The 19,773-nt window shown below is 50.9% G+C and overlaps 1 protein-coding gene across 2 annotated transcripts in view; it reads right to left on the bottom strand.

The window, feature by feature from the left end:
- The window catches only part of SLC1A7 (solute carrier family 1 member 7), a 50,026-nt gene that overhangs the window by 362 nt on the left and 29,891 nt on the right, over positions 1–19,773 (bottom strand). Inside the window, exons 3-10 of one of the 2 annotated variants that reach the window (XM_003411076.4) lie at positions 18,663–18,878; positions 9,431–9,473; positions 7,578–7,800; positions 5,892–5,991; positions 4,931–5,164; positions 1,889–2,083; positions 1,130–1,264; positions 530–632 (exon numbers count right to left, since the gene is read on the bottom strand). In XM_003411076.4, coding sequence (XP_003411124.3) covers positions 530–632; positions 1,130–1,264; positions 1,889–2,083; positions 4,931–5,164; positions 5,892–5,991; positions 7,578–7,800; positions 9,431–9,473; positions 18,663–18,878 — 1,249 coding nt within the window. The remainder of the gene's footprint in view (positions 1–529; positions 633–1,129; positions 1,265–1,888; positions 2,084–4,930; positions 5,165–5,891; positions 5,992–7,577; positions 7,801–9,430; positions 9,474–18,662; positions 18,879–19,773) is intronic. The other variant, XM_010591269.2, reaches the window with a different exon arrangement.

Here is a 19,773-nt window from a genome sequence, read left to right on the forward strand (position 1 = left end):
CACCAGGGAGGACTGGAGGTCGGTGGAGCAGAAAGGGCTCAGGGCTGGGAACCATGTGACTGGTTTTCTACAGATGTGCTGTGTGACCCTGGTAGATCACAGGGCCTCTCTGGGCCCTGGTTCCCAAGCTGTTCTGTCTCTTCCTGGAGCTGCCTTAGTAGAGGTGGGAGCCTGACCTACATACAGAGTCCAGTGAGGGAATGGGGGGCTCACCTGCCTGAGCCTCAGGTTCCTTCCCTGTGAAGTGGGGGCAGCCTACCACCTGTGCTTATTGAAGCATGGCTGTTAAACAGGAGAGCGTCAGCTCCATAAGGGCAGGGAGTTTTATCTTCCTTACTGTGTTCACCACTGTTCCTCCTGTGTCTAGATCAGGGCCAGCCATGGTAAGTGCTCATAAATAGATGTTAGAGGAATTCAATGGTCACCCCCATTTAACAGAGGAGGAACTTGAGGCCCAGAGGCAGGAAGATCTGCTGACCTGGCTCCACCTTCCTGCCTCCCTACGCCAGGTTGGGGGCACCGCTGTCACCTCAGTGCCTGTGTCCCGAACGAAGTCCTTCCGGCAGATGTGGGCCATGATCCCTGCGGCCAGCGCATCACCCAGCACGTTAATCATGGTTCGGAAACGGTCCCTGGCAGACCAAGGCGGTGGTGGTTAATTGCCGGGCACTCTAATGTAAGGGGAGCTGGCAGAGGGCAATGCTTCGCCCGAAGGAGCGAGGCCACTGCGGCTGCACCACAGGCTGTGGCCAGCTGTCAGGGCAGGGACTGGGGGCAAGGCAGTATCCTGGCACCTCTCAAGCCTACCCCTTGGTGCTCTTGAAGCGGGTTGATGCAGGACTGGCTTCATGGGCACAGGGCTCTCTGTTTAGAAGGGCCCACGCTTGGCTTAACAGTCTGTTACAGCTGTCTTGAAATCTTTCATAATTTTTTAACATGGGGCCCTGCATTTTCACATTGAACATGGAGCCCCACGAATTATGTAGCCAGTTCTGTGTCAGTGGGAGGGCCCCTCACTGTGCCAAACCACAGCAGTTCCCCAGCCCTCCCACCCCGCAGTGCCTGGTGGCTCAGAAGCCAGCCCCTTCTCCGAGGAGGGTGGGAGGGGGGAGGTGGGGACCCCACTTACAGAGCCCAGTCGACGGCGATGATGAGGGTGATGTCGTCAGTGGGCAGTCCCACTGAGGTGAGCACGATGACCATCGTGACCAGCCCGGCCTGGGGAATGCCGGCTGCCCCGATGCTGGCTGCAGTCGCAGTGATGCTGCGGAGGGTGGGAGGGGAGGAGAGAAGGGGGGGCCCGGCACAACGTCAGGGCCTGCCTGGCTCCAAGGAGGGGCCGGAATCCCACGGTGTCTGGGAACAGCCGCCAGGCGGGGGCTTTGTTAAGAAAGCCAGCGTCCCTGTTCAAGTTCCCGTGGCCCCCACGGAGCCTCCATCCCTGGCCTCAGGAGAAGCTCTTAAGGAATTTGTCTGGAGCTGCACTCACCCCGCACCCTTCCCTCAGCTCTAGGCACACCCTGAGCTTCCTCCATCTTGTCCCTGGCCTCTGCTCACACTGTCCCGCCTTCAGTGCCCTCCCTCCCCCATCTGTGCAAACTCCATGACCTCCTCCAGCCCTGTTTCCTGGAGCTCCCTCCTCTCTCGGCCCTCTGCTTGCTCACAGGCTGCAAGGCAGCAGTGGGGCAAGAGCCCAGTGCCGGGAGTCATGGAAGCCAGGATCCAGTCTCAGCCCCTGTGCTGCCTTGCTATGTGGCCTGGGGTAAGCCCCTTGACCTCTCTGGGCCTCTGAGACCCCATCAGGTCTGGGAGCCTCAGAATCCTGAAGGCCCTTCCAGGCCCCTTCCCCCTCATCCACACACGGTGTGGGTTACCAGCAGGGGTGCACCTGATAGTGATGATCTGGCCAAAGTCCAGATCATAGTTGTTGACCTGGGCAATGAAGATGGCAGCCACAGCCTCGTACAGTGCAGTGCCGTCCATGTTGATGGTGGCGCCCACAGGCAGCACAAAGCGGGCGATGCGCCGGTCGATGTGGTTGTTCTCCAGCAGGCACTTGAAGGTGATGGGCAGTGTGGCTGAGCTATGGGCAGAGGGGCCAGTGTCTGCCCACCACCTCCTCCAGGATGGGCAGGCCCTTGGGCTGCCCACCTGCTGGAGACAGGAAGCCCACCCCTCCCAGGCAGCTGGCCCATCTCAGGGGATGAAGAGGCTTTGAAAATGGTCAAGGGTACAGAAGAACTAGAAGGTGCCTGGCTACAATCAATGACTGCCCTGACAGAGAACACAACAGAGAATCCCTGATGGAACAGGAGAACAGCAGGATACAGACCTCAAATTCTCATAAAAGACCAGACTTAATGGTCTGACTGAGACTAGAAGGATCCCAGAGGTTATGGTCCCCAGACCTGCTGTTAGCCCAAGACAGGAACCATTACCAAATTCCCAAAGCCAACTCTTCAGACAGCGATTGGACTGGACTATAAGATAGAAAATGATACTGGTGAGGAGTGAGCTTCCTGGCTCGAGTAGGCACATGAGTCTATGTGGGCAGCTCCTGTCTGGAGGGGAGATGAGAAGGTAGAGGGGGACAGAGGCTGGCTGAATGGACACGGGGAATATGGGGTGAAGAGGAGTGAACTATCTCATTAGGAAGAAAGCAGCTACAAGTACATAGCAAGTTGTATAAAAGACTGACTCGATTTGTAAACTTAAAGCAGAATTTAAAAAAATGGTCAAGAATGGCACCCTTACAGGAGTGGGTGGTCAGACTAGTGCCTCAGAGAAGACTCTCCACAACCCAGACCCACGTGGGCCTGCTGAGGTTGAGAAAGGATTTGGTCCCTTAGCAGAGCACCCACTGTGTCCCAGGCACAGAGTGAGGAAGGGACTGGCCCAAAGTCATATAGCTGGGCCAACAGCACAGGAGAGGCCACTGCACTGTAAGTGGTTAACAGCAGGGGCTCTGGGGCCTGACTGTTGTTGTGTACGTGGAGTCAATTCCGACTCATAGCAACTCTATAGGACAAAGTAGAACTGCCCCATAGAGTTTCTAGACTGTCATCTTCATGGGAGCAGATTGCCAGGTTTTATCTCCCTCTGAGTGGCTGGAGGGTTCGAAATGGCAATCTTTCAGTTAGCAGTCAAGCTCTTAACCATTGTGCTACCAGAGGTTCTTGGGGCCAGACTGGCTGGTTCCAAATTCCAGCCTCCTACTAGCCATGTGACCCTGGCGGCCTCCGTGTGCCTTAGTTTCCTATTCCCAAATTGAGGCTACTGACAATACCTAGATTATAGAGGCATTAGGAGGATGAAGTGGGTAAGTACTTAAGACCATGTCTGGCACATTGTAAGCACTCAATAAATGTTATTCATTGCCAGTATTGTTACTATGCTTGTTGTTAGAGTTCTAGGAGACTCTGAGTGGTGCCGTTAAAGCACTTGGCTGCTAGCAGAAAGGTTTGAGGTTTGAGTCTACCCAGAGGAGCCTCAGAAGAAAGGTCTGGCAATCTACGACCAAAATTCAGCCACTGAAAACCATGTGGAACAGTTTTACTCTGACACACAGGGGGTCGCCATGAGACAGAATTGATTCGACGACACCTTTTTTTTTCTTTCTTTTAGTTCCTAGTGGCAGTGCTGGGACTAAGACTCAGTGCCCTTTCCTCTCCCCTGAGGTCACTGCCTGGGGACCCTAGTTCCACTTGCTAGAGGCTTTAACAAGCTCCATAAGCTGGGCTGAGGCTGTGTGGTTCCTGTCAAGCAGGTTCCTGCTGGCTCTGGCAGGATCTGGCCATGGCACAGGGACTGGCAGCCACGTGGGGCTTTGCCTTCCCCTTTGCCTCCCAGCCTCTGCCCTCATTAAAGGTTCCTGGGCAGTGGTTCTGGGGCTTTCTCTTCAATGGGGTTCTGCTCCACCTGAGTCCTGCATGAGGTGCTTCTGCTGCCAAGGGTGGGGTCGTGTGACCACCAGGGAAGGAGGCCTGCAGAAGGCCCCCATCACCATTTTACAGATTGGGAAGCTGAGGCCCATGTACAATAAGGCAGTAATGGCTGAAGGGAAGAGAGTGGTCTTTGGCTCCAGAAAGACAGGTGTGGGCCCCACATCTGCCCCATGACTTCCACAATGTGGGCAGTCTCCTCAGCACCCTCTCTTCTGAGGCTAGATGCCAGGAAATGGCCACTTGTTTCCCTTCCCACTTGACTGACGACCGGTGTGCACGATGCTAACTCCCTGAGGTCTGCACTCAGCTGCAGTTTGGGGTCCTTAAGGGCAGGACCTGATCCATTGGCCCAACCTGGCAGTCTTGCCCTTACTGGATTATCTCAGTCCACACAGCAACCCCATGCGGTAGCAGCTATAATTATCTCCATTCGCAATATGAGGAAATTGGTGCCCAGGAAGGTTGAGTGACTGGCCCACAGTCACACAGCTAGGGAGAGACGGACCCCTGATGCAAACTCATGCAGTCTAGCTACTCTGCCAAGGCAGTAACAGGGCATCTGCAAGGGCGTCCAGACTGTCAACAGGCAAAGGGCCCGGAACTGTAGGGGATGAGGGGGGAGGGGAGAGGGGAGTCTCCAACAGCGGCACCATGTGGCGGTGAGGGGCAACAGCAACGGAGATTCCTCGGACTGCTGTCTTCCTCTGACGCGTGGAAGCTGAGCCCACTTGATTGGGTAAAGTTTAGGGATTGTGGGCATTGGGGGGAAGGAAATGGCCTCAAGACAAGATAAGGGCTTTCTGCTTTTTGGGTAGGTGAGGCCTTGAATGATAAATTTCAAAACAGGTCTCTTTACCATAGCTACCCAAGCTTGTGTAGGGGCAGACTGGCACTTTTGTGGCTCTAAGACAATGGACACGTGACGGCTGGACGGATGGGCGGAGTTCAGCCTCCACCTCCCTGTCCTGCCTGCCGCCCAGGGCTACCTGGAGGAGGTGGCCAGCGCGATCAGTAGGGCCTGGAGGATGCCGCGGATGAAGACGATGGGATTCTTTTTGGTGATGAAAAAGTAGAGCAGGGGCAGGATGAAGAGGCCGTGGACCACCAGCCCGCACACCACCGTGACCGCGTAGAAGCCCAGCTTCTTCCTGACAGCCGTGGGGTCGTCCATCTCCAGGATCTTGCCAGCAATGAGGAACACAATGCCAAAGGGGAAGTACCTGGGGTAGGCAAGGCAGCCAGGGCTCAGATGCCAGGCAGGTACGCCTCCCCTCGCCTCGCCCTGCGTCACTGGATGCCTCATCCTTTCTGAGCCTCCCAGGGATCACATGAGAGCTGAAGGGCGCTAGGGTCGGGCACATAGCATTATTAATAGTACCGTCAACCACCCCAGCCCCGGACAAGCTGCCACTTCTTCTCTCAAAGCACCCCTGCCTTCAGGAAGCTCATGTCCCAGGCCCAACAGTGCCACATCTCTGTGGGTGACCTTGGGCAGGCCCCTACATTTCCCCATTTGAACTCTGCAAGGTTGGACTAGAAGATTCCTGACGTCTGAACTCTGAACCAAAGAGTGGAAGTTGGTCCTCACTTCTAATGTTTCTTTTCTCTGAAAGCCAAGCTGATGAGGCTCCATGCCATGGGGAAACAGGCCCTGTGAGCAGCAGGGCCTGGTTTAGCTCTAAGCTCTCCTCCAGTGGGCCTGGCTGGGCCCATAGCTGGCCTGGGCCAGAAGAGGCAGGACCAGGGCCGAGACTGGGCCTGTGTAGGGATAGGGGATCCAGAGAAATGTGTGCAGCTCTGGAGGCCCCAGGCCCAGGGCAGGGCCTCGTGTGTGGCTTTCACCTGGTGGAATAGACAGTAGAGCCATGGCGTCCCTCCATCCTCCCAGGGCATGGGCCACTTTGTGGCGGGCAGTGGGTAAGAGGACCCTTCCCCAGTGAGGCTTACCACACAGCCACCGCCACAATCTTCATGACAGACTCATTGAGGCACTGGCAGAAGCTGACCAGGGGGGCCCCGCTGTCACCCATGCGGCCCAGCATGATGCCTGGGGGGGGCAGGGACACATGAGCACATCCAGATGCCCCCAGCGGAGGCCAGGCACGCACGCCCTCAAGTGCAGCGTGCGCGGGAGGCAGGGCCAGAGCAGGCCCCCACGCACGGGCAGATCTCAGCCCTGGCCGACTTCCCAGCAGCCTAGGAGGCACCGGTTCCTCCTTTCCACTGTCTTCTTGCCTTGTCCTCAGCCTCTGCCACTTGGCCAGGTCAGCGACATCCCCATGGGGCTTGCATCTCTCACTTCTCTCTTACTATTTCCACATGACCAGCAAATTCTATCATCTTCTTAAAATAAAACTGCTCCCCTGCTGAACACCCCTGCTGCCTGCCCTGTGCACTTAGACCCCAGCCATGCTCCCCAGCTTCAAGTCCCCTCCTACCTCCGTCTGGCCCTGCTCTCTCTCCTCTCCCCAGTATGCTCCAGCATTGCTGGTCTTCTTGAGGTTTCCAGAATCCATCAAATGCCTCACTGCCCCAGGGAATTTGTCCATGCAGAGCCCCCTGCCTGCAGCGCTGGCTCTGTCTTCATATGCTGGTTCCTTCTCTGCCTTTAGGTCACGGACAAGCCTGTCTCCACTCCTTTTTGCCCCCACCTGGTTATCCTGTCCTTCACCCACAGAAGCTCCCCAGACATTCTTCCCCATCTCACCCTTTGTTCATTCCTTCATATCACTTATTACAACTTAGAGCTGTTGTTTTCCATTTGTCTGTTTTTTCTGTCTCCTCCAGTGGAATGTTAGCTCCGTGAAAGTGAGAACTGTATCTCCTTAGCTGGTACATGGTAGGTGCTCAACAATGATTGTCGAATGAATGAACGAACAAGCAAGTGAATGAATAAAGCCTTCCCTGACTGCCGGTCATTCTCCCCTTGGGGTGCCAGGCTTCCCTTCATGGCACCTACCACACTTGCATTGCGCGTGCATGTGTGCTCTGTCATGGTGAACTTCAACAAGAAGCCTCCTCGGTTGGGGAGGGAGGCACAAGGGCTTTAAATAAACCAAACCAAAAAACCTGTTGCCATCAAGTCCATTCCAACTCATAGTCACCCTACAGGACAGAGTAGAACTGACTCTCAGGGTTCCCAAGGAGCACCTGGTGGATTCGAATCGCCAACCTTTTGGTTAGCAGCCATAGCTCTTAACCACTACGCCACCAAGGTTTCTATAAATAAATAGTGATGTCCAATAGTTTTGGTTGTTTCCTGTTCTTTATTTTAACCCCTTTCTCCATTATCCCCAGACCTGAGTAAAAAGTTCAAGAACAGGTGGCAGGAAAGAAGAGGGAGGGACGACCCCACTGGAGGCAAACCAGCCCCCAGGGATGGGGAGTTCTGGGTGAGGGTGGTGAGGAGGAACACCCAGCTCCGATTTGGGGGAGGGCTTGGACATCCCTCAGGAATGGAATGGGGCCTTGAGAGAGTCTATTCAGATAGTAAAGGAAGGGATGCCCCGTCCAGCAGATTGGAAGGCCTCGGGTTATTCAGACTATTGGAGGGAGGGACAGACGGGTAGAAGGATAAGGAAGGAGGAGGGTGGGCTCCAGAACCCTGCTGGGGTGGGGTGGGGCAGCACATACCCATGGTGGCAGAGAAGATGACTATGCCCAGCACGTTCATGCCATCACTGGTGTCAGGCTCTGACTTGTAAATGACCTCGGGTGGTGGGGTCAGGTCCAGGGCGAAGTTCTGCACGTGAGAGCTGTTCTCTTCCTGGACCCCATAGACAAGGATCTGCCGAGGAGGGGCCTCCTCTGATGCCACCTTGGGGGACTTGACAACGGGGGTGGTCTTCGTGCGGTACTGGCAGGTGACACCCCAACCAGGAAAGCAGTCAGAGCCAAGTGTTGTTATTAATGTCAACACGAGAACAACATTTTCTGAAAGCACATTTCCGTCCACTCCTGCCCTGTTTGACCCCTACAACACCCAGTGAGGCAGGCAGGGCAGGGCGATTATCAGTATTTCACTAGTAAGAAAACTGAGGTTCTTTCCTCCATCCACACACTCCCTAGCTTCTTTCCTTCCCTCCCGTCCTTTCCTGCATCTTTACACCCATCCCTGTCCCTCTCATCCTTCCACCTCCCATCTGCCTGGATAATCCCTATTTAAAACAAACAAACAAACAAAAACCCTTTAGGACAGAGTTGAACTGCCCCGTAGGGTTTCCAAGGAGTGGCAACCTTTTGGTCAGCAGCCAAGATCTTAACCACTGCACCGCCAGAGATCCAGTATAATCCTCCATTCACCCATTTATCCCCTTCTAGCCATCCATCATCCACCTACCTAGTAGCCAGACAGCCAGCCCCATCTTCCACCTGACACAAACAGGGGCTTTCTGTTTTAAAAAGCTCTGCCTTCTTGGCCAGGTTAGGCCCTTGCTGGGAGATGCTGAGCCCCTGAGATGCCTACTCTGGCTCTTCTGCTCCCCCGGACATTGCTGGGTCTCTCCCCCTCATTCCTCAGGTACTGGGAGCCCAAACAAGGCAGCCTCCTATCCTCCCAAATATCGCATTATCAGTAAGGCAAGGCTGCTAACGAGGGAAGAAAGAACCAGTCGGGAAACATGTAGACCTAAAGTCTCTGAGCTTCATTTCCTCATCTGTAAAATGGGGATCATCTCCCTCCTTGGCTTAAAAGAGACAATATATGTAAAGGGCTTACAACAGAGCTTGCCACATGGTAAGCCCTATGTAAGCATTACTGCTATCACTATCATCATCATTCCAGTGGTGAGTACTCTGTGCTGGGTGCTGTACCAAGCACTTGGGGATACAAAAATAACCAGACATAATTTCTGCTCTGAAAGCCCACGAGAGGGAGTGGACTCTGAGGTAGTCAGAGAAGCTTCACACAGGAGGGGACATTCGATCTGGGTCTTGCAGGATGAGTAGGAGTTTTCCAAAAGGAGAAGGGCAAACAGGTATTCACATGTTTGCAAAATAATGTGCGTAAGGGTACCCATTACAACACTATAAAAGGACTATTTTAAAAAGAGAGATAGGGTTTACTTACTAGCTCTGACATTTACTGGTGGCATAATTTTGGGTAAATCACTTAATCTCTCTGAGCCTCTGTTTCCCCATTCAGGAAATGGGACTAATACTACCTCATTGTAGGCATACTGGGAGGACTGAGTGAGATGGTGTATGTGCGATCACCAGTGTGAAACCTGGGGCAGAGCAGGCACTCAGCAAGCGCTTCCTTCCACCTCCATAATTTTCCCTCATGAAAAACTGGAACCCAGGACAGGGGTATGGTCATAGGAGGCCCTCAGGATCTAGGTCCCAGCTCTCCCCGGAAATAGGGTAAGAGAACAGCTGAGAACCTCCTGGGCAAACCTGTCTCTTCTCAGCAGAGCACAGGTTGGCCCTGCCTGTTTGCCTCTCCCACCAGCTGCCTCTCCACCTTCATTGCCCGGGGACCCACTCACCTGTTTGAATGTGGCTTCCACCAGGTTGGCTGGGAACATGTTCCTGTGAAGAAAGCCAGTAACTGAAGAATTCCAGAGCACAGGAACCGGAGTGGGGCCCTTGGGGTCATTCAAAGGCCTCCCTTGGCAGTGGAGGGCTTCCATGACTCAGCCCACCACCCTCTGCTGTGTCACCTCTCTGTACCCCCGGCTGCCTTCCACCCCTAGTACTTAAACCCTCCAACACCAACTGCTTATAGTTCTCTAAATATGCCATGTACTTTTCTAGCTCCATGCTTTCGTCCATGCTTCTCCTTCTGCCTGGAATGCCCTTCCTGCATCTCTGCCTGGCTCACTCCTACTCAAATTAAGCACAGGCCAAACCAGAGGCCAAGCATCATTTCTTCTGTCCAGTCTTCCCTGATTGCTCCAGGGTCCAGGCAGACTCTGTGGTCTCTTTCCCGGACTTCATTTTGCCCCACCACACCGTATTGTGGTCACAGGCTGACATTCTGCTTCCCCCATTGATGGTCCTCTTGAAAGTAGAGACTTTGTCATTCATATCTTATCTGTAGAGCCCAACACAGGACCTGGCATACAACTGGGATCATCATTCTTATTAATATTTTTATTAGAAAGCTAAAGGTGGAGGGAATCTTGTCCTACCAGATATTAAAACATGCTGTAAAGATGTAACTATCAAAACAGTGTGATACTGACACAGCAATCAATAGAAAAATCAATGTAACAAAATTTGCAGCCCAGAAACAGAGCTTAGTAATCTAATATTTCATATTTAATAGAAGTTGTTTCACAAATCAGTGAGGAAAGGGGTGATTCATCATACTGCACAAGTGAGCGACTATGTGCAAAAATAAAAGAACCTTCTTTCGTACTTCACATCAAAATAAATTCCAGATGGTTTAAAGAAATAAATAGTATAAAAAAACAAAATCATGCAAAGCTAAGAGAAAATATAGGTTAGTATTTTATCACATCTCAGGATAGGAAAGGACTTTCTAAGAACAAACTGAGCAATAAAAATCAATAGCTATTACTACGTTAAAATAAACAATTTCCTAAATGCAATATAGTATCCTGGATTGAATCCTAGAACAGAAAAAAATGACATTAGTGGAAAAAATGGTGAACTCCAAATAAAGTCTGTAATTGAGTTAATAGTGTCATACCAATTTAATTTCTTAGTTTTGACAAAGAGACCATAGTTACGTAAAATGCTAGTATCAAGGGAAGCTGGGTGGAGAGTATACGGGAACTCTGGGTGCTATGTCTGCAACTCTTCTGTAAATCTAAAATTATCCCAAAAACAAAAAGCTAAAAAAATAAATAAAAATTAAGAAGCTCTCTGAGATAGTTTATGATACAAATGAAATTAGAAAGCAAATGACAAACAGAGGAAACTATGACAAAGTATTATTGTCTTAAATTTATGAAGCGCTTTTGCAAATTTTTCTCCTGTTTACACGTCGCGGTCTGTCTCCTCCCACAAAAACGTCAGCTCCCTAAGGGCAGAGACCTCTGTTTTGTTCACTGCTGTGTCCCCAGCACCTGGAAGAGTGTCTGGCACATAATAGACACTCAGTAAATATTTGTTGCATAAATAAATGGACCACCAAAAACACTAACATCCCAATAAAAAAATTGATTGTAAGACTCAAATATGAAAATCACTGCACAAAAGAAGAAATATCAAAACAACTTTTTAAAAATCTTTAGCTTTTTGTGAGCTGCCATCCAAGATACAACAGTTGGTCCTCCAGGAATTGGAGAAGGAAATAATTTGCAGATCTAACTGCCTCCATGGACTACTACCTTCTTTGCCATGAGACCAGAAGAAATGGATGGTGCCCGGCTACCATTACTGAACTTTGTGATCAAGGACCCAATAGACGGATTGTGATCAAAAAGAGGGAAATTGTAGACTGGAACTTCAAATTCTCACTGGAAACCAGACTTACTGGACACATTGAGACTGGGGGGGACCCCCAAATCTATTGCCTGGAAACAACTTTTGAACCTTGAGCTCAAACTATACCATGAAGTCATCTTTAATTAAACAACAATTTTGCTCAGTAAAGAATGTCTGCCATGAGCATTGCACCGTATCAAAGAATTACCCATCTGGGATTGAAATGACAATTGTAACTCTAAAGCACAGAGGAGAACTTTAAGGGGCAGAGAGTACATATTAACAGTAGCGAAACAGTAGGGGCAGAAATAGAGTGGTGACACAATGTAAAGTAGACAACCATTGTCAATGAACTGTACATGTAGAAATGTTGAACGTGTGTATGTTTTGTTGTATTTTCACACAAACACACAAAAAGGATTCAGCTTCATCAGTAAATTAAAAACATTTTCACCTATTGAACTGGCAAAGTATTTTTTTAAGTGATGATACACAAAACTGGAGAAGGTTTGGTGAGATGGGCAATTTCATGGGTTTCTGACAGCAACTTTTCTGTAAAGCAATTAGCATTCATATTGAGAGCCTTAGAAGCATTTACATCTTTGCCTTATAATCTCCCTTATAGGAATCTATTCTAAGAAATGGCCAGAGATGCTAACACAGATCGTTGCCCACCTGCTTGCATGTTCTTGATCGGGCTGTATTCCTCACACTCCTGCTGCCTCCTCTGCTGGATGGATCTGTCCTTCCCACTCGCTCTTGTTCTTGGCAAATCTCTTCTCTTTCAAGACTCACTTACACATATATACAGTCATATAGTGGATACGAGTGTGCATTATTTCTTAACTTCACACTCAACAGCCGTTATTGGAAAGCAGAAACTATAATTTTTTTCATTGTTGCTAAAATGCAGGTTCAGTGGTAGAATTCTCCCCTTCCATGCCAGAGACCTGGGTTTGATTCTCGGCCAATGTACTTCATCCACAGCCACTGCCCTTCTGTTAGTGGAGGCTTGTGTGTTGCTTTGATGCTGAACAAGTTTCAGCAGAAATTCCAGGCTAAGACAGACTAGAAAGAAAGGCCTGGTAGTCTACTTCCAAAAATCAGCCAATGAAGACCCTATGGATCACAAGGGTCTGATCCACCACCAATCATGGGGATGGTGCAGGACTGGGCTGTGTTTTGTTCTGTCGTGCATGGGGTCACCGGAAGTTGGGGTCAACTAGACAGCAGCTAACAACAACAAAATGCAGGTTCAGTGTAAACATATGGCATGAAGAAGGCCTAGGATGAGCTACCAAGGCAGAAAATTGGGAAAGAGTGGTCATGGGTGTGTTGGGATCCAGCCATAATTTCCCACTTTGTTATAAGGGAGAGAAGAAGCAGAGGTCAGGAGCTAGGTCCTCAGAAGCTCATTTGAGGCTTTTCTTTCAATGAGTTATAATTGGATTTCTGCCATTGGAATGGTAGCTGCCTGCGAGGATTGCTGACATTAAGCTGACGAGAAGCACGAAAGTTAGTGCCTGGTGGGTACTGGGCACACGCCAGCCACACAGCCACCCAGAGTGACATGGTTCCTCCACTCACCCTGGGTTCTACAGCTGGAAAGGAGGATGCTCATTCTGTGTTGTTAGGTGCTGTTGAGTCGGTTCTGACCCACAGCAGCCCTATGTACAACAGAACGAAACACTGCCCAGTCCTGTGCCATCCTTACAATCATTGTTATGCTTGAGCCCGTTGTTGCAGCCACTGTGTCAATCCATGTCACTAAGGCTCATTCTGTACTGACTGTGAAATATTTTGAAAATCTCTTCTAGATGCAAACCTCAGGAGGTACAAGTGACTTACAAGGTTGTTTTCCAGGAAAACTTAAAGAAAAGGCTGCTTTTGACTGAGCGGAAACTACGAACATTTGAAAGGTCGTAAGAAATCAAATGGAACGTAAACCTAGAGTACACATTCCTTTGTAACTTCCTTTACAATTAGAATAATTTAAAATGTGTGCTGTGTCAGGGACAGCTAGTTTTCTACCCAATCTCCATTCTCTTTCCTTACTAACAGAAGTCCCGTGATGTTATGGAGACCAAATAGGCTCTGCCATCAAACCCCATTTCCCAGCCTCTCCTACTAGTGGGGTGGCCAATGAGATGTCAGTGGAAGTTGCTGGGTGGTGTTTTCTGGAAAACTCCTAAAAATGTGGCCATTCAGAAGTCAGAACAACTTGACCAAAGCAAGCTTCACAGACACATTCAAACTCCTTGAGGGACCGAATTACTGGGCTGGGGGCTGCGGACCATGGTCTCAGAAGACATCTGGTTCAACTGGCATAACATAGTTTATAAAGAAAATGTTCTACACCCCACTTTGGTGAGTAGTGTCTGGGGTCTTAAAAGCTTGTGAGCGGCCACCTAAGATGCTCCACTGGTCTGGAGAAAGGGAGGATGAAGAAAACGAAAGACACAGGGGAAAGACTGGTCCAAAGGACTAATGGACCACAAATACCACAGCCTCCACCAGACTGAGTCCTGCACAACCTGGCTATCACTGCCAGACTGAGTCCAGCACAACTAGATGGTACCTGGCTACTACCATGGACTGCTCCGACAGGGATCACAATACAGGGTCCCAGACAGAGCTGGAGAAAAATGCAGAACAAAATTCTAACTCACAAAAAAAGACCAGACTTACTGGTCTGACAGAGACTGGAGAAACCTTGAGAGTATGGCCCCCGTACACCCTTTTAACTCAGTACAAAAGTTACTCCTGAGTTTCACCCTTTAGCCAAGATTAGACAGGCCCATAAAACAAAATTAGACTCAACGGGCACACCAGCCCAGCAGCACGGATGAGAAGGCAGGAGGGTAGTGGAAAGCTGGTAATAGGGAACCCAAGGTCAAGAAGGGAGAGTGTTGACATGTTGTGGGGTTGTTAATCAATGTCATAAAATAATAAGTGTATCAATTATTTAATGAGAAACTAATTTGTTCTGTACACCTTCATCTAAAGCACAATAAAAAAAGGAAAAAAAAATTTTTTAAGACCTCATACACAAATATTAAAATTTTACTTTAAAGAACAAAATTTTTGGAAACAGTGGAATTCTAAACGTGAATAAAGTACACCCTTTGCTCAAAAAACAAAACAAAAAAAAGTGCGTATTCAGTCAGGACCCTTTTGTCCTTTCCTCCAACTTTCTTCTTTCTGCCTGGAATGTGGACATAATAGCTAGTGCTTGAGCAACCTTCTTGACCCATGAGACAGCATCAGTGATGAAAGCCAAACGCTAAGCATGGCAGAGCCCAAGGGAACGTGGAGTCTTGATGACCATGAGCTGCCACCTCTGGGCTGCTTATTCGGAGAAAATGTAAACCTTTATCTTACTTAAGCCTCTGCTATTTTGGATTTCTCTTAACTAACAGCCAAAAGAGTGGTGCAAATAGTTAACACACTTAGCTGCTAACTGCAAAGTTGGAGGTTTGTGTCCACGCTGAGGCATGTTGGAAGAAAGGCCTGGCAACCTACTTCCAAATAATCAGCCATTGAAAACCCTATGGAGCACAGCTCTACTTTGACAGCCGTGGCATTGCCACGGGTCGAGACTGACTTGGCAGCAACTGGTTTTTTAACAGCCAAAAGCAATTCCCAACTAATACATGTGCTCATAGTAATAACTGGGGAACTTATTTTGCAGATTTTAACAAAGATTTATACTTCTGATTATTAAATGGGAAAATGTACATTTTCTTTTGGTTTTGAACGCCCATGAGGAGCCCTTCTGTCTGCCCCTTGAGACATGTGCTCCTGGTGGCAGTGACAGAAAATGCACAGAATGTGCCTGGGAGAAATGAACAGCCGTGTCCGTAAGTCCACGCACCCTCTGCCCGGCTCTCCGCGCAGGGCCGGAGTACACCTCTTGGTTCCTCTCTTCACTTACTATTTGTAAGTTCCCATTGTGACTGTCCCCAACCCCGGCTCTAAAGGTGGGGATAATTCCTTTCTAAGCACAGCTCCTGGGAGCTTCATCCAATCCCTGAGAGGGAACTGGGAACTATAAATACAGCCAAGTTATTACTTAATCTCTCTGGTGTTTTAATAAGATTGGAAAAAAAAAAAGAAGAAGAAGGGGCCAGCTCTAGTTAGTGTTTTGCTAGGGTTTTTTTTTTCTGAGGCTGCTTTGTATGCAGACATCAGTTTTCCGGAGCCCCTACTTGGGGCCCTGGGAAACGAATTCTTGTCTTGGCGGGTCATCCAGGGACACGGCCTGTTGTGTTCCTCTGGAATCATCTTTGAGAAGGATGCATGTCTTCCCACCCCTGGGGTGTACTATGAAGCCTTATTTCCCTGCTCAGTTGGCCCCTACACCTTTCTGACTGTTCTTTTGTCCCATTGCACCCAGTCCCAGTTTCCTCCCCCCGTCACACGTGTTCTCGTTCAGGCATCAGAACTCGTTAGGCACCTGCTCTGGGCCAGAGCAAGGGTGAGGAGGCCCCGGTACTCAACTGCCAGTGTCCTCATTCAGCACAGAACCTCAGAGCTAGACAGGGCCTCAGAGAGTGGCCACCCAGCCCACCCTGCTCATCCGTGTGCCCTACGATGGCGAACAGCCTGCGGCAGGGACTTGTATTTGCCTCTCTAGCTCCCAGCGCCAAGTCTCCCCGCCGAGCAGGCACTTAAAAAAGGTGGGCTGAATGGAATAGGAGTGATGCACTCCCTCCCAGGGCATCCCCAGGCCTCCATCACATCCTGCCCATGCCACCCTGCTCCAGTCCATCCTTCCCAAACTCACCGGCTTCCCATAAAGCATGACAGCTGACCTCTCTTCCTAGCACTCAAGGCCTTCGAGGTTGGGCTCTGCTCTGTCCTCCCAACCTCATCCCCCAAAACCCACCTCCAGAAGCTTCTGCTCATGTCCCAAAGCCTCAGAATGTTGGAGGTAGAAGGGATTTTGAAAATCACTGGGGAAGCCGACCCAGAGAGAGGAAGTGGCCTGCTCAGGGTCACATAGTGACTTATTGGCAGAGCTGAGATGAGACCTCAGTTTTAGGTTCTGGTTCCCTGTCCCAGGAAGCATGGGATCTCTCCCTGCAGCCCCACTCTGTGACTAAGAAATGGTGACAGTGATGTCCAACCTCCCAGCTTTGCAAAACAACTTGCCTTGGGGTTGAGAGCAACTGAGGAAAAGTCTCAAACCAGAGGATCACTTTTCACCACGTGGAAAGCAAGTGAGAGCAGGACACATTCCTGGCACATTTGACACTGACACGTGTGTCTGATCCAGAGCCTGTAGTCCCTGAGCAGGCGGGGAGGTAGTGGGAGGGGGGCCGGGGCTCCCCAAGCACCAACAACTCCTTCCACTACCAGCAAAAGCTGTTTTGAATCATAGAATACAAGAAACGATGAATCATAGTCACCAAATCTTAGAAATAATAAACCTTAGAAAAGAGGCTTCTCTGAATGCCTCTTTTCTTGGCTTCCGGGACATCTGCTCTGGTGTCTCCTCCTGCCCCTCTGCTGGCTCCTGGCGCTCAGCTCCTCAGCCCTAGCATGGCTGTGCACCAGGCTCAGCCTGGGCCTCCATGCTGCCCACCTGCACATTCGCCCTGTGCACTTCCATCCCCTTGCGGGGCTTCAGCCGCCACCTCTGCAGACCCCACTTCTCATGTATGTATTCAGCAGACATTGGCTGCACCGGTGCCAGGCTCTGGCACTAGAGCAGGAAACAGGTTTTTGGAATCTGGCCCTCACAGCATATTCCATTCCAGTGGGGAAGACAGAAAAAGAAATAAGGAATTACACACACATGATAATGTTGGAGGCTAGGAAAGGCTATAAATGAGTCCCTGGGTGGCACAAACAGTTAAGCACTCAACTTCTAGCTGAAAGATTGGTGGTTTGAACCCACCCCAAGGTGCCTGTGAAGACAGGCCTGGTGATTTGCTTCTGAAAGGTCACAGCCCTGAAAGCTCTACGGAGCAGTTCTACTCTGCACACATGGACTAGCCATGAGTCAGGATCCACTCAACAACAACTAACAACAACAACAAAGGCTATAAGGAAAGTGAAGCAAGAGAAGGAGAGAGTGACAGAGACAGAGAGGCCCCTCTGAAGAGAGGACACCGGCAGAGATGTAAATGAGTGGAGGAAGGGGCCAGCTGGCTCTGCAGGAAGGGCCTTGCAGGCAGAGCGAACGAGGAGGGCAAGGTGCCCAGCATCCGGGAGAATAGCCTGGAGGCCAGTATGGCTGGAGAGGAGCAAGGGGAGGGGAGGGTGAGTACAGGGGTCAGAGAGGTCAGAGGCAGGTGTGTGAAGGGGGGTCAGGAAGGGCCTGTGGGCCATAGTGAAGACAGCAAATTGGGTGAAAGGTGACAGGTGTTGAGCAGGCTTTGAGAAGAACCCCTCTGGCTGCCTGCTGAGAGCAGACCGTAGGGAGGCAAGAGGGAAACGGGTGGTTAGCAAAGCTGCGGTGGCTACTGCAGGCATCACGCCGACCTGGGTTGAATCCTGGCCCCACTACTTACTTGCTGGATGGCCCTACAAAAGTCACTTCACCTTTTTCAGCCTCATTTCCTTATGTATTAAAAAAAAAAACAGAAAAAATAAACCCATTGCCTTCGGTTGATTCCAACCCATGGCAACCCCATGTGTTACAGAGTAGAACGGCTTGATGGGGTTTCCTGGGCTGTAATCCTTACAGATTACACATCGGGTTGCCAGGAGTTGGAGTCAATTCGATGGCAATGGGTTTGGATTTTTTTTTTTTTTAATCTTTACAGAAGCAGATCACTAGACCTTTCTTCCGCGGCACCCCTGGGTGGGTTCAGACCTCCAGCCTTTAGGTTAGTAGCTGAGTGCAGACTGTTTGCACCACCCAAGGACCTTATCTGTAAAAAGGGACCAGTAAAAAAGGGGGGTGGGGGGAGGCAATAACTGCTGCCCTTCCACCAGAGAAGCTGGGAGTGGCCAGGATGAGATCACAGGCTCCCTGCTGCCTGCTCTGTGCTAGGCAGCCTGATTGGCTGGGTACCCAGAGAGGGGCAGCCCCTCCCAGGCCGGTGGGCAGACCACACATGGTGAGAGACAGCAGGGGCAGCGTGTGCACAGAGTAGGTGCTCAGTAAACACTTGTCGCTGGTGTCAATTCACCAGGGCCATCATGGCCTCTGAATGACCTCTATGGCTGCCACATGTGATCAAGAGCAGACTCTGCCCACCACCACCCCCCCATCTCCACACTCTATCCTTCCCTCTGGAAGCCACATTTGGGTCTCTGGGGGCCCTGGCCCAGGCTTGGTGCCCCAAGCAGGGTGCTGGTGGAGAGGGTTACCGGATGAGGTCCAGTAGGGCATCGGCCGAGCTCATGATGGGCTTCCCACTCTGCTCCGTCGTCTCCTTCTGGGCCGCACCACCCGGGTGGATGACGGTCACCATGATGATGCCTACAATGACGGCCACGAAGGTGGTCCACAGGTAGTAGGCCACGGTGAGGATGCCCAGACGGCTGGAGGTCTTGGCATCCAGGGAGGCGAGGCCAGACATCAAGCTGGGAGAGCAGATATGGGTCAGGGTCTTGGGGGTGGGGGGACCCTGGTCCCAGCTCACTCTTTCATACGCTTCTTCCTGGCTGTGTCCAGCACCTTCCTAGTACCCCAAGGAACACACAGGCATGGGAACTCCCCTCTCCCAATAATCCAGTCCTTGTAGCTTCTTTAGCCTCTCCTTCTGCTGGCTCTCCCTCAGCCCCAGGTCACAGGCCAGCATCTCCAGGCCTTTGCACATGCTAGTGTGCTCTTGTCAGCCTTTCTTCACTTGCCTAACTCCTCCTCGCTAGGCAAGACCCAGCTCAGAGTCACCTCTTCAGTGAAGTCTTTTTTGGACCGTGGGTCTCTCTCCCAGAATAAGAACCCATTTCTGGGCCCCCACAGCCCCAGGCCTCCTCTGTCCTGGCCCTGGTTACCATTGTCTGCCTATTTGTCTGTCTCACCAGACTGAGGGCACGTGAGGGGTGGGACAGGCCTGACTTCTCTGTGGGTCCCCAGTGCCCAGGGTGGGCTGACACCAAGCAGGGGCTCACTGCAGGCTTGCTGAGTGAGTGAATGAATGAGTGAGTGCGTGAAAGCACTGGGCTGGGAGCTGATGGCTTGGGACCTACCCCTAGCTCTGTCAACTGGCTGTGCGACCTTGGGCAAGCAAGTCATCCCCGGTCTTTGGGTCTCAGAACCCCCATCTATGAAATGATGGTGAGATTTTCCCTGAGAGGTGCCACCCTGTGGCCATCTTGGGTTAGTGCCTGGGCCCAGACTCTCCCTCTTAGGAGGTTGTGTTGAGGGGGCTGGTGAATCTCTCTCCTTACCTTTGGCCACCCTGACCTGGGCTCCCCTCTTCCTTCCACCTCCCTTCCCTCCCAGCCCAGGGCCACTCTTCTGTGGCTGTTGGGG

Source organism: Loxodonta africana, chromosome 3 (assembly GCF_030014295.1).
Source record: "Loxodonta africana isolate mLoxAfr1 chromosome 3, mLoxAfr1.hap2, whole genome shotgun sequence".
NCBI lineage: Eukaryota > Metazoa > Chordata > Mammalia > Proboscidea > Elephantidae > Loxodonta > Loxodonta africana.